This window comes from Dendroctonus ponderosae, unplaced genomic scaffold (assembly GCF_020466585.1).
Source record: "Dendroctonus ponderosae isolate FM_Combo_2020 unplaced genomic scaffold, Dpon_F_20191213v2 Dpon_F_20191213_1, whole genome shotgun sequence".
NCBI lineage: Eukaryota > Metazoa > Arthropoda > Insecta > Coleoptera > Curculionidae > Dendroctonus > Dendroctonus ponderosae.
The window spans coordinates 40,121,139-40,134,004 of NW_026017110.1; the positions used below are offsets into that span (position 1 = coordinate 40,121,139).

General features: G+C 36.9%; 1 protein-coding gene across 1 annotated transcript in view; it reads left to right on the forward strand.

Moving 5' to 3' along the window:
* The window catches only part of LOC109544116, a 5,545-nt gene extending 3,784 nt beyond the window's left edge, over positions 1-1,761 (forward strand). Inside the window, exon 2 of the mRNA XM_019914156.2 lies at positions 1,558-1,761. Within this exon, the coding sequence (XP_019769715.2) occupies positions 1,558-1,737 (180 nt within the window). The 3' untranslated portion in view covers positions 1,738-1,761. The remainder of the gene's footprint in view (positions 1-1,557) is intronic.
* Positions 1,762-12,866: the final 11,105 nt, after the last annotated feature.

Sequence of the window (12,866 nt, forward strand, 5' to 3'; positions counted from 1 at the left end):
ATAGGTTTTTGTTTAAAACGCTTATTGTATGGAGGGTTGTCTACAATACCAGACGGTTTAATTGTGTTACTATATATTTTACAAAATTGACTTTTGACCAGGTTTGAGGGTCAAATACTCCTATGTGCGGCGTGCCAGTCGAAATTTTTCGCATAGTTGCCAGTACTATATTAGCACTTTCTTAATATTACCACTTCCTTAACTTTTTCATGTACACAAATTATTTTCTATACTTAACTATTTAATATAAAATAGATAGTAATTAGTAAGACCCAGATGATATATTTTCACTACTTTTTCGATTCTCATCATAATTCCAATTAACCGATTAAGAACTCACACGCGTTTATAATAGGGCTCGGAATCAAATTCGAATAAGTCGAGTAATCGAATAGTCGAATATTAGAATATTCGAATAGTCGAATATTAAAAATGAAAAATGCGAGATAATTTTACTCAAGATGAAACTGATAAAAATAACTCTAATCAGTTGAAAGAAATTCAAGGTTTCAAAATTCAGTTTTTTTGTTTCAATAGAAAAATGGATTTCGCAAATTGTTCCGATAGCTACACTGCAGAGATATACTTACTTCATATGGTTTATCACAGATCTGCACAACTTCACTTCATAGCCCTCGCTTCACAATGTCAGTGTCTATTATTCACAAAATAGTTTGAATCCACACAGTTTTACGTTAGCGAAGTAGATTTAATGGTATACTGTTCCGTATATTACATGAGACTTGAGTTCATTCTAAACTCTCAGATCCAGAAAAATCTGCAGAAAACTTTTGAATAGCTCTCCATCACGTGTTAGTGCTAACAAACGGAACATATTTTATTCATTGTGTACGGGAATTGTGAGTTTGATTTTCACATCACCAATTCACTTACAGTACATAGTGTACTTTGAATTTCATCGGCGACTTTCCTACTCGAAAATCCTTAACATTTTCTGAACTGGCGATCAGACGTTAACATACTTTTACAATCATCAGTGGTACCTACCTGGAAATCCTCTAATTAGTATTAAGAAATTGTTGGGCCTCTGTCAATTTAGAAGTAGTCTGTATGAAAACAAATTCTAGCTAGTTATTCAATAGAAGATGCATCAGATTATAATTTTAAATATAATTATGTAGTATTTATTAAAAGGCATTTCGGCAAATGCTATTTAAGCTTTTAAGTAGTTAGTGTATTGATAAATACTGTAATATTGTGAATTGCCTTTAAAAGCTTTCTAAGTCATTAAATAAAGAGATGAGCTGGTTTTATTAAATAAAAGTTCTTATAATAAAAGTCGACTTCCGAACCAACGTTTGTGCTATTTGTAGAATTTAGAAGGGAATCATAATTAAGAGATGCTTTAATTAAAATGTTTAAAAATTACATTTTTCCTGGACTTGAAAATGCAGAACTATTGGATTCCTATTGGAGTCATTGTTGATGAAAGATAGCTACTTTTTCCAGTACATTTATTTCATTATATTAACTTCGGTGATTTTCAGTTTCGCAACCCACTTCAGGATATTATATTGTCACTAATTCTTATTGCAGGATCTTAGTCAATTGCATTGGAACGACAAAACTACGAACGTGCTTGGAAAATGTTTGAATCGCAAAGGACTGCGAGCACTCGATAAAGCATTGAACCGTGGCAGAATTGTTAATAGTAATAATACCTCCCTAGCGGAGCGAAATAATGATACTAAATTTCACATCATGGACCAGAGGTAAGAATTTGTGACATACACATCAGTAGTGGGTTGTTTTTCTAGTAGTTTACATGAATGCTTTGAACGTAAAATCGTCGTTTCGATTGCTCCTTATTTTATAGATATTCAGAACAAAGTTTACTGAACTGCAGTTGAGTTTTATTGCTGCATAGTCGCGTCACGGTCTATTTACTTTATCATAGCACAAGCCATATCGTATAAACCATAGAGCGATGTTCTTAAAATACCATAATTTTTAAAATAATAGAATATTATATGAAAATATTGACGATTTCTTCAAAAGAAAAAAATTCCAACATGCTTTTTCAACAACAACTATAATAGGCAAATCAGTATTCAATTAATATAATTGACAAAATGAAATTATTACCTGTAGTTTGGCTAGTCGTTGATAAGTTTCCAGTGCGTTAAATATTCGCTTTGATGCGGAAATGCATTATCGAAGCTAGAGGAGGTGGACAACAAACAGGCACCTCATGGCAACCTATTAGTTATCAGGAGTTCAGATTCAACTATGGGATCAATCTTCTAGAGAGGTTGATCAGTGGAAAAATGGAGCGGAGCTGGAGTTAATTTTGTTTTAATATATGTGTACATACATAATATACCTACAGGGTGATTGAAAATTGGCATAATTCCTGTTAAGGAGTTTAGGGGCTCACTCACTCACTCACACACCAAAATTTCTGGAAGATATTATCAGTTGAAAATTGAATTTCAACTTTCTTTTTAAGTTTTATGTTGAAATGATCCCATGTTTGATTGGTAGCGTCATGAAATACTGAAGCATTCGAAACGAAAAACAATGATCTTTTATCTCAGTGTTAATTTTTTTTAAGGGTTTACGGACTCACTCATTCAAACACTAAAATTTGTGGAATGTATTATCAATTGAAAATCGAACTTCAACTTTGTTTTTAAGTTTTATGTTGAAATGATCCCATGTTTGTTTTTATCCTCTTTGAATATTTAAGCATTCGAAACGAAAAACAACGATCTCTTATCTCAGTGCTGATTTATCATCTTTCTATGGTATCTTATAAGATTTATTATCTCAGTGTTGTTGTCTCAGTTGATAAGAATTCATGTTTTTACTGTACTCCCTAAATAGCCTCTGATGACGTCAATTTTGAATCAACCTGTTATTACAAATTATAATTATTGAAACTGTGGTTGTTGAAGAAACTCTTGGCTTCAAAACCTCAGACAATGGTTTGCCTTAACCACAACCGAACTATTCCGTGCAGCAGCCAATAGAGTTAGAAAAGCCATGCTAGTTGCCAGCATCCGAACCAGATATGCACTACAAGAAGAAGAAGACTGGTCCTTGAACTTGGATGTACTTGTTCAAACATCGTAAATGTTTGAACTCGATATACAGGGTGATTCAGAATTGGCGTCATTCCTCTGGAGGTGTTGTCTGGCGCTGTTATAGGAGTGCAGAAAAAATAGTAAAAAAAATTAATTGTTATTAAAAACTGAGAAATTTGCAAAAAACTATACCAGAAATACGGCAGCAATGTTTTTCAAGGTAATCTGCCTAATTAACATTGCGCAAATACCTGTGGCTTCGTAATTATTTAAAACTCCGGTAACCATGATATTATACAGACTGACAATAAGATAGACAAGGATAAATAGTAAATTCAACAAGATTTGTTGACGAAATGTCAACCTATTCTCAGAATCTCGAATATTGTGTGTTTAAAAATAAACCATACCACACCAAACATTTGAATGGTTAACTCCAAACAAGCTAGGGCCTGTGTAATCTCCTTATTATCAACTCTTATCAAGCAGCTTCTCGTATTCAGTTAATTAACTCCTGCTCCATTTGTATCTCCTTGTGCTGTGTGTATCGTACAAACGTGGTAGGACCATAGCCCTTGCTCGGTATTTATTTGGTGCTTGGGAAAGTGTCAGTTATTGTGTTCTGAGTGCCCCTGGAAGGCCCTGATTCGGTTATGTCCAATACGTGTTCCTCTGTGCCTGGAACCCGAACATCTATCGTCCACTATCTTCATGGAACCACTCTCCTCGTCCTTTGTTGGCGTGAGTTCTTTCAGATTCTGCCATGTTACTGTAGCATTTTCCCTGAACTAATCGCGTATCCGCAAATTCGTGAAAGGGAATTCAAAGTAAGTCACACTTTAACAAATTATTGTTAGGGCAATCCACCTGTAACTATCTGTTAATGACAAAAAACATCATTGCTGCTGAGCCTTTTCATCAAAAAATTGTAGAAGAGAACTTTTTTGATATCAAAAATTTTGGTAATTTGAAGCAAAAATGGTAATTTTTCTTTTTGAATGCTTAAGTATTCCAATATGATACCAATTAAACATGGAACAATTTCAAAATAATGCTTAATAACAAAGTTGAAATTCGATCTTTCTCGAACCAAGGGAGCCTCTATCACCCCTTAAAAGGAATGACGCCAATTATAAATCACCCAATTATCAATGTATAGAGGTAGTATAGAACTCGAATTGATGGCTCCATTGTTCCATCTTCAAACTGTACAGGCGCACTATTATGTTGCATGCAGCCAAATTTGATATCAAACTTTAACGAGACATTTTCAAGATGTTCTGACAGGACGTCCTTTGTTTAGCTACACGCTTAAAATGGTGAAAAATAAGTGAGAATCGACACGTAGTATGTGGCCGTTTGGTTGAGCCATTCCAAAAGCGCTCAGTTCGAACTGTTTGCTCAAAACCGATAGTGTGTGCCTACGTTCGTTGCAGTTCTTTTCTTTCGTTCCAAATCTTCCGCAATCATATATTTTACCCATACGGCTAAACTGTTCGTTACTTACAGCGCACTCAGGTTGACTGTTCTAAAGTCAAATTTTCGTTATTTTTGGCCGTTTGTTTGGTCGTGCTGTTCCAAACCAGCATGGTTTTAACTCTTCGTTCAAAACCGTATTACAAACCGAAGTTTGTGGGGGTCCTTTATGATCGTCAACAATACGCTCGTATTTCGAGCAAGTATAGCGCATGGATTTTCTTAAGGCCTAGTAAAGTTATCTCTCAAAACGAGGTACTTACGGCCTACCTAGCTCTCGATTTGTCGGCCCAACTTTTTGGGCGCAGGATGTTGCCTTACGGAATATATTTCTTGAAAAAGCCGTGCATTAGCAATTGAATTGCAAGTTGTTAGCCCATATGGCAGATAACAGGATACAAACACATGACACGATCAGTGAGATGAAAAGATTCAAAATAGGTGTTCTGAGTATCAGCGAAGTGCGTTGATCATTTAGTGTGCTACATTTGAATGGGGTAGGTTTCTTGGTGGGGCGTGATATGAATGTTCATCTCTGACACGTTTTGTCGTCAACTGTCGCGTTTTGTATGCACCTCATCTGACAGAGGGCCTCTGGTCGGTTTTTGTAGCCAGAACTTGGGCATTAGCTAATTTTCTGCATCTCACCGAGAGATACTCCACCACTGACGACTTCTCCACCTAATGTCCAAATAGCCAGTTTCTTCGATTCTGATTGCAATCGATCTCTTCGTGGTTCCTATACATTCCTATATATAGACACTTCCATAAGAGCATTGGATGCGATAGATACCTGCAGTCGCGATAGAGAAAGTTGGCGTCGTTAACCGATCATGAACTTTCTTGCACTTTTGTTGTGAACCTATAAATGGTTTTCGTGTCATGTTTTCGTAGAACCCTCCCAATTCTGTCCATCGCTCTGGGAGCAAAGGGCCGAGAAGCTTTTCGTGTAGTTTCTCATCTTCTGAGACGGCCCACTCCTAGTGTATATCAAATACACTAGGAGGGATTAATGTATTTGATATACACATAATTTCCCCTTCAGATAGGCTAATCCCACACAGACAGATTTGTCCATGTGGGATTAGACTTTCTGAAGAAAAGCTTCTTTTAAATGGTGCATTCTCTTATTTCTCATCTGGTGAAGACAAATCATGCGGTTGTTGAGTACTACTATTTTTGGCCACTTTATATATTAAATATATATAATAATAAGGGATTTAAACGCCAACGCATTAAGACCGATTTTAGATAAAATCCCTAGACAACAGCAGTCGAAAAAATGAACGGCCGCATTCATACATTATACAAACGTTGCAGCATTTTATTTTGTAGCATACCGACATGAATTGGCTTTCGTCCGCTCTTCACCCAAAAAAAATCCCCCAGAGTCCTTGCCCGATTTGCAGTAAAGTTGATTGTTCGCCCCACCGCTAATGGATTTTTGTGCGCGTTTTGTCAATATGTTAGCTGAACAGCAACGAGTGCTCTATAGTTGCAAGATTTAATAATCGGATAGAAGGCACTTTATTTGCATGCGGTCAATTATATTCGAGGATAGAGGTCGAAAGGATCGAGGGATTTGTTTGTTGATTTCACAACGAACAAAATCAAGTAATTTGGGCGGAACAAGTAAGGATTTTGCAGTAATTGTTTTCCGACTGCGTAGCTATTAGAGAACAGATTTTTCTTGCATAAAGACTTTTAAAACCGAGGTATTTTTAACGACGAAAAATCGTACCAAGAACATTTTGAATTAAATCGAAAACTGTAGCACTCGTTAATTGAAGACGATATATCGACCTAAACAGATTTGTTAAAACCTTTACTCCTCAATGTAAACGCATTTGGTGTTATTTTCAGTTTCGACTAATATTCGACTTATTGTATTCCTTATAAGCATTTATGTCCTCAATATTGGCTGATGGCTAACACAGGAGAATGCAAATCGTCATGTAAAAAAATTGTTCAAATTAAGGGACTCTTCAACATCGTTTGTTTCATATTGTATCATTCGATAAAAATAAGGGAAATTCATAAGCCAAGTGATTATTTTTTACGGTTTGCGTTCGAAATATGTAATTTACCATGCCACAATATAATAATCTACAAACTGTGTTTAATGTAATAATAATATTTGAGCCTTTTAAGCTATTAGGAATAATATTTTACACAAAATAATACATACGTTCTCCCTGATAATTATGAAAATATTTTTGATTCCTACTCTTCTAAACATATTTATTAATTACTGAATTAATATTATAATAGGTGTTTCATCGTATTTCAGCTCTGGCATTATATGTTTTGAAGACAGAGTAATCTTTCAAAATCTTGCAGTTAACTTTAATAAGTCAGGAATAAAACCCATAATTCTTGAGCTGCAATGAGACAAAAATTGGCCTTGCATTAGTTGTGGGTAGTCTTTATTTAGTAGGATGAGGCATAGTATCGTAAAGCACGTAACGGCCGACGAAAGGCTGCTGTATTCAGGGATCTATTTTTGTATAAACCTGTTTAATGTTAGAGTTTCTTTGTCTTAACTTTAACATTTCTTCTTCTCCTTTTTCTTCAGCCGCTATTCATCCACTGCAAGATTTAGGTATCTTTCTATTCAATCCTTTCCTGTTTTTTATTCCTTACTAATTCACGTTTCATTAATGTTTGAAAGGAGATTTTTTCATGACGACTCTGAAATTTAGTTGGGCTCTATTTTGGAGCGTATGCCTAATTTGGGATGGGTTTACTGGTTATTTTCTATCTCTTTGAATTTCATGACAGTGAAATTCCATACGATTTAGAGTGTGGAATTTTATGTTGAAATGTTTCACGTGAGTTGTGATGCATGGAAAATCACCATTGTGCATGGAAGTGAGCAGAGTAGTGGAATAGGCCAAACTAAGATTCCATACAAAAGCTTCTACGGAGGTCTTTTTTTCGAAGATGTAAAAATCTTTCCCAACAGCCTGACTTGACAGCGGTATCACAATTTACCCAAAACTTATATTCACACAATATACAGACAAAATTGCCAAAGACAATACAGGAGTCGCTTTAGCTTTAAGAGGCAACTCTCCTACCACAACAAAATCCTGCTCGGTTTGTAGCGTAGAATCAAATAATAAGACACTAAGTTCTATATGGTGCTTCAGCAAATTAAGTATTCCAGCCTATTAATCACAATAATCCAAATATTCTTCAACTCCCAAGCAATCCAAAACAAACTCCTTCCTACAATAGCCCAGGCTCACTTGACGTACGCATCAGAAAATGTATAGAGATTTCAACACGGAATGCATCAGATAATTTATTTCCAAAAAACATTCCAAAGTCAAAAGCAGAGTCCCAAATCAGCCCAATCCAATGGTAAGGAAAACCTTCGCTGTCAACTATGCTATAGACACCATTCGTGGGACGAATTCAACATGGTTCCTTTATATCCAATCGGTTATACCCTTTCTAAGTGGCAAAGAAATCTTGCAGTTTTTCTTAAACCCTAATTCTAAACCCAGACTGCTTATTTTTTGTAAACCACTTCCCTTTTATCTATAACATCACTCTCACACGATTACTTTCCCTTCTTCCCATCGCCCCTCAAGAGGCAGTGGTAGTACGCATAAATAGTCGTTCATACCCAAACTGGGTAGGTCTCCAATCAACAGGGGCAACCACACCTCCAACTGCACGTACGTCAATAATACAGACATACGACCCAAGTCTGTAGACAAACCAAAATAATAAAAGTTTCTCTTCCATAGTTCGCCTAAAATCATCTGAATAATTTCTTATTGTGTATTTGTACTGTACGTTTGGAAACATGTAATAGATAAATGGTGTGACTTAGAAACACATGCAGATGTCAAACAATCTGAGAAGAATTCCAAGCATTACATGATCTAAGTTTAAATTATTTAATTTATAACATTACCAAAGAAGCCAAGAGCATGAAAATGCTAAGATTTCAGAACGATTACTCGCGTGAGCCATCTGTGAAAGGCTTTTTAAAAATCGTACAGGGAAGGATCTACAAAATATATGAAGAGCACTTGTTAGTACACAGGTCGGAATTGGAGATGTAATGAGCGTAAGAGAAGCACTTCTTAGTATCCAAGTATTAATTCAGAGATGTCGAGATGTTAGCTCTGATGTGCCTGTTTGTGGACTGTAGTAAGGCGTTTGTACTCTATCTACAACGCGATAAACTTATGGAAAAACTGCATGTATTTAATAAAGATCTAAAAAAAAAGGCGCAAGAATACTTTTAAATGGAAAATGTCCAACTAACTTAAGGTATGCAGACGACACCGTAATTGATGCAGATAGTGAAGAAGATCTATAAGAGACACACAAGAGTGATAGAGATAAGTCAGGAGTAAGGGCTCGATACATAACCTTAAATAAAGCCAAATAAATAGTGATCAGTAATAATAATACATCACAAGAAGATGTGATAATTTCTAATAACCATCACATTAAACCAGCCGATACATATACATTCTTGGGATCTATACTAAATGACCAAGGGGCGCACTCACAGGAAATAAAACGCGGCATAGAAAAGGCAAGGACTGTATTTGATAAAATATTATCACTCTTTAAGTGTCGCTCCTTGTCGTTGACGACCAAGTTGCTCTCTATGTCTTCTCCGTCTTGCGTTATGGGACAGAGTCCTGGACTCTGATTGAGGCCAACAAGAAGCGGATGGCAGAATTTCGAATGAGGCTATATGGCAGAGTTTTTAGGATTTATTGTGTGAACCACGTGACCAACAAAGAAGTTCTTCCAAGAATAACGAAATGCACGAAGATAATAACCGCCATGAAAGCTCGCAAGTTATAATGCGAAATGAAAAGATATATGGTTTACTACAACAAATACTGCAAGCAAAGATCCCGAGTAAACGTGTCCCAGGCCGCAGGAGGATTTCTTGTCTGAAAAATATAAGAACTTGATTCACTCTGACAACCACCGGGCTTGAAGTGATCGCCAACATCCGGACCGGATAGGCACCGTATGTAGATCAAGAAAATGTAAGTTTTTAACCACGTCAATAAAAGTTCTAATGTTTTATTGGATGGTTTACTGAAGCTGTTCAGATCTTAATCAAGCATTATTACAATTAAGCGAATCCTTCTAACAAATAAGTATATATTTTTGAACTTTATTGGAGGAGGAATAACATTTTATTATTATTAATAATAAACATTATTAACAATACACTGCCGGCAGCTGGCGAGTGTGATTGAGTGTAAAGGTAAAGCATCATTTTTTCTCATCGTCGTCTCGCGAACGTTTCTTAGGGATCCGTTTTGGGGCAATCGTGTCTTACTCTCTGTGTTATACATTAAAAGTTATTCGAGGACGGTTTCATCTGGGTTTGTGTGTCAGTAACCGGATTACACGTTCGTCATGGTGTCATGGGGAAGACATAGAAGGAGCATTTCGCGGGAAGTGCGGCCGTAGTGTATAACAGAAACCGTAGTCTCAATATAAATAACAGAACTCGTTATGCTTTAAACTGTTCAAATAACTTGGAATCAATACTGGAGCGGCTTTCTGGCAATTTTATTACGCGCATCTCGCTAATTACGTAAAATTACTGGATCTAAACATGGAACCTACTTTGAGTCGGGAAGTTCATATTTTATATTCATCTTTTTTATGTTCGGTCGAAATTAAGCTATTTTTTATTATTATTATTCTGCTATTTTGGATGGTCCTGAGAAGCTATAACGGGACGCCGATAATTTTTTGCCCCGTACAAGTCATTAGCTATGCGATACGTTTTAAAGTTCTTCCAAAAAAGCTGTGAATATTTTCAAATCACGAAAACAAGTTATTCGGAGTATGTTAAAAGCATGTCCTAGCACACCTTGTGTAGTGTTGTTTATGCAACTAGTTGGACTGATTGACCCATCTTTGTATTTGGCTGCCTAAGTTTTGTTTGCCGGAAACTGGCATCGGAATGTGAATATGACAATGGTGACCAGACACAGAGCAAACTGATATGTTCATATGCAGAATCCTACTTTCTGCAAAGAAACACAGACATATTACTGTTGTATGGAAGCATGTCTGGTGTCGTATCTCTTGACTCTCCCAGTGAACATAGATAATAAATAAAGACAAACCCGAAACACATAAATTTAATTCCCAATTTTTATTGTTGGTAGTTTATTTGACATTGCTTTGTTATGCATTATTTAAATCAAAATTATTATTAGGATTAAATTATTCTGTAGCATCCTACAGATAGCCGCCAACCGTTTAGCATGAAAGCATGTTTTAAAATAATCGTCTTTTATTAGGTTGCTTTCAATGCACGTGTAAGTTGCCAACAAGGTAAATATGCTTCATTACAATTTTTGCATCAAATTTTAATGGTAAAAAATGCCCTCTTACAAATTCTTGCCACAGGCTGTTACACGTTTTCTAATTGATGATTGCGAATTAATTAATTAGGTATTAAAGTTTTACAGATTTCAAATCTCTACAGATTTGAACCGTGATGGAAAATTATTATTATGTTTATTGTAAATATCTATGAAATGAAACATGCCCAAGAAGTATAAGGAACTTTTTACGCACTCATTAATTGTTCTAACTCCATATCATCAATTTACTTATAAACGATATGCAAAATAATTTTTATAAGCACATAGTAAAATACGGATCGAGTTTTAAATAGGAATTAATTGTGTGAAAATATCGCATGAGCATATGAGAATCTGCTGTCGTCAGGGCATTTTGGTCTGTCTGCATCCAGGCAATATGTTGAATGTTTACTTTTACTTTGTTGGCCAAACAGACATCCCTGTTTGCTCTATTACTGGCAAATCACTAAAAAAATATACCGATTTTGTACATTAGCGCAGAGACGGTAAGAAATAGGATTTGAAAAGAAGCTGACTGACTGTTCTAAACAAAAAATGTTGTAAACTGTGTCCATTTATGAAGTCATAAATTACTGTTTTTCCAGCTTTTAACACTGTAACATTAGATAATTAAAAAATATTATACAAAGAGGGTCAATTTATGAGTACGACTATAGCGGTCGTTAGAAAATATATTTTTTCGCTACTAGCTACTTTCTGTGGAATGGAGATTACTACGAACAAAAGGAAGGAGTAGCCATGGGAAGCACACTCAGTCCGGTGGTGGCGAATCCATTCGTTTGAGGAAAGAGCGTTGAGCACCGCACCCCTTAAACCAACGATCTGGTACCGATATGTCGATGACACGTTCGTGCTATGGAGTCATGGCCGCAAAAACCTGGATATCTTCCTCGACCATCTAATCAAACAGCACCCAGACATCCAATTTACCATGGAAGTTGAACAAAACCACCAACTGGCCTTCCTGGATGTTTTGGTGTCTAGGCAGGGGAATCGTTTGGACCACAAGGTATATCGAAAAGCCACCCACACAGACAGATATTTTCACAAGCTATCTGACCACCATCCGAGTCAGAAGCAGGGAATCATTAAAACCCTCACGGATAGAGCCAGAAAAATATATGGGCCGCAACATCAAACTACAGAACTACAGCACCTGGAAAAAGTTTTTCTTCAGAACGGTTATTCCCAGTTGGACATCAAAAAAGCTGTAGGAGTGGGCCGTGCGGAAAAAAGTGAATCCACTATGAAAGCTTTCCTGCCCTTTGTTCCCAGGGTTACGGACAGAATTGGGAGGCTCCTGAGGAAACACAACATAAGAACGGTCTACAAGCCCACAACAAAGATCCGAGAATGTATAGGGTCAGTTAAAGACAGAAGACCCCCACTAATAACTGCAGGAATCTACCGGATTCCATGCCTCTGTGGAAGCGTCTACATAGGAACTACTAAGGAATTGTAAACTGGGACATGTGGAAAAGTGGGCAGTGGCGGAACACGCCCTCAGCGATGGAACAGACAACATCTATTTCGGAGAGGCACAGGTTCTGGCCACAACAACAGAGTATCGCCCCCGACTAATACGAGAAGCTATTGAAATCCACAAACACGACGACAGAAAAGAAGAGACAATGGTGCTAAACAGGATATGGTTTCCAGCACTCACCAACGCAAAAACAGCAAGAAAACGTAACAGCTCAGGACAGGAGAGAGGATCCAGTACACCGGAGGATAGCAACAGCCAACAGAATGCGCACGCTCCTATGACACAGGCCACGTCATCACAAACCACGTCAGCGCAACCGGTGCTTAAATATGGACTGCGCCCTAGGAATCGCATCAGACCGCCCAAACCAACACAAGCCCAGCCCCCCAAACCCACCAAAACTCCAAACTCCCAAATTTCATCCCTAAATCCCCAACTTGTCCAACTTCTTCTCCTCTCCGA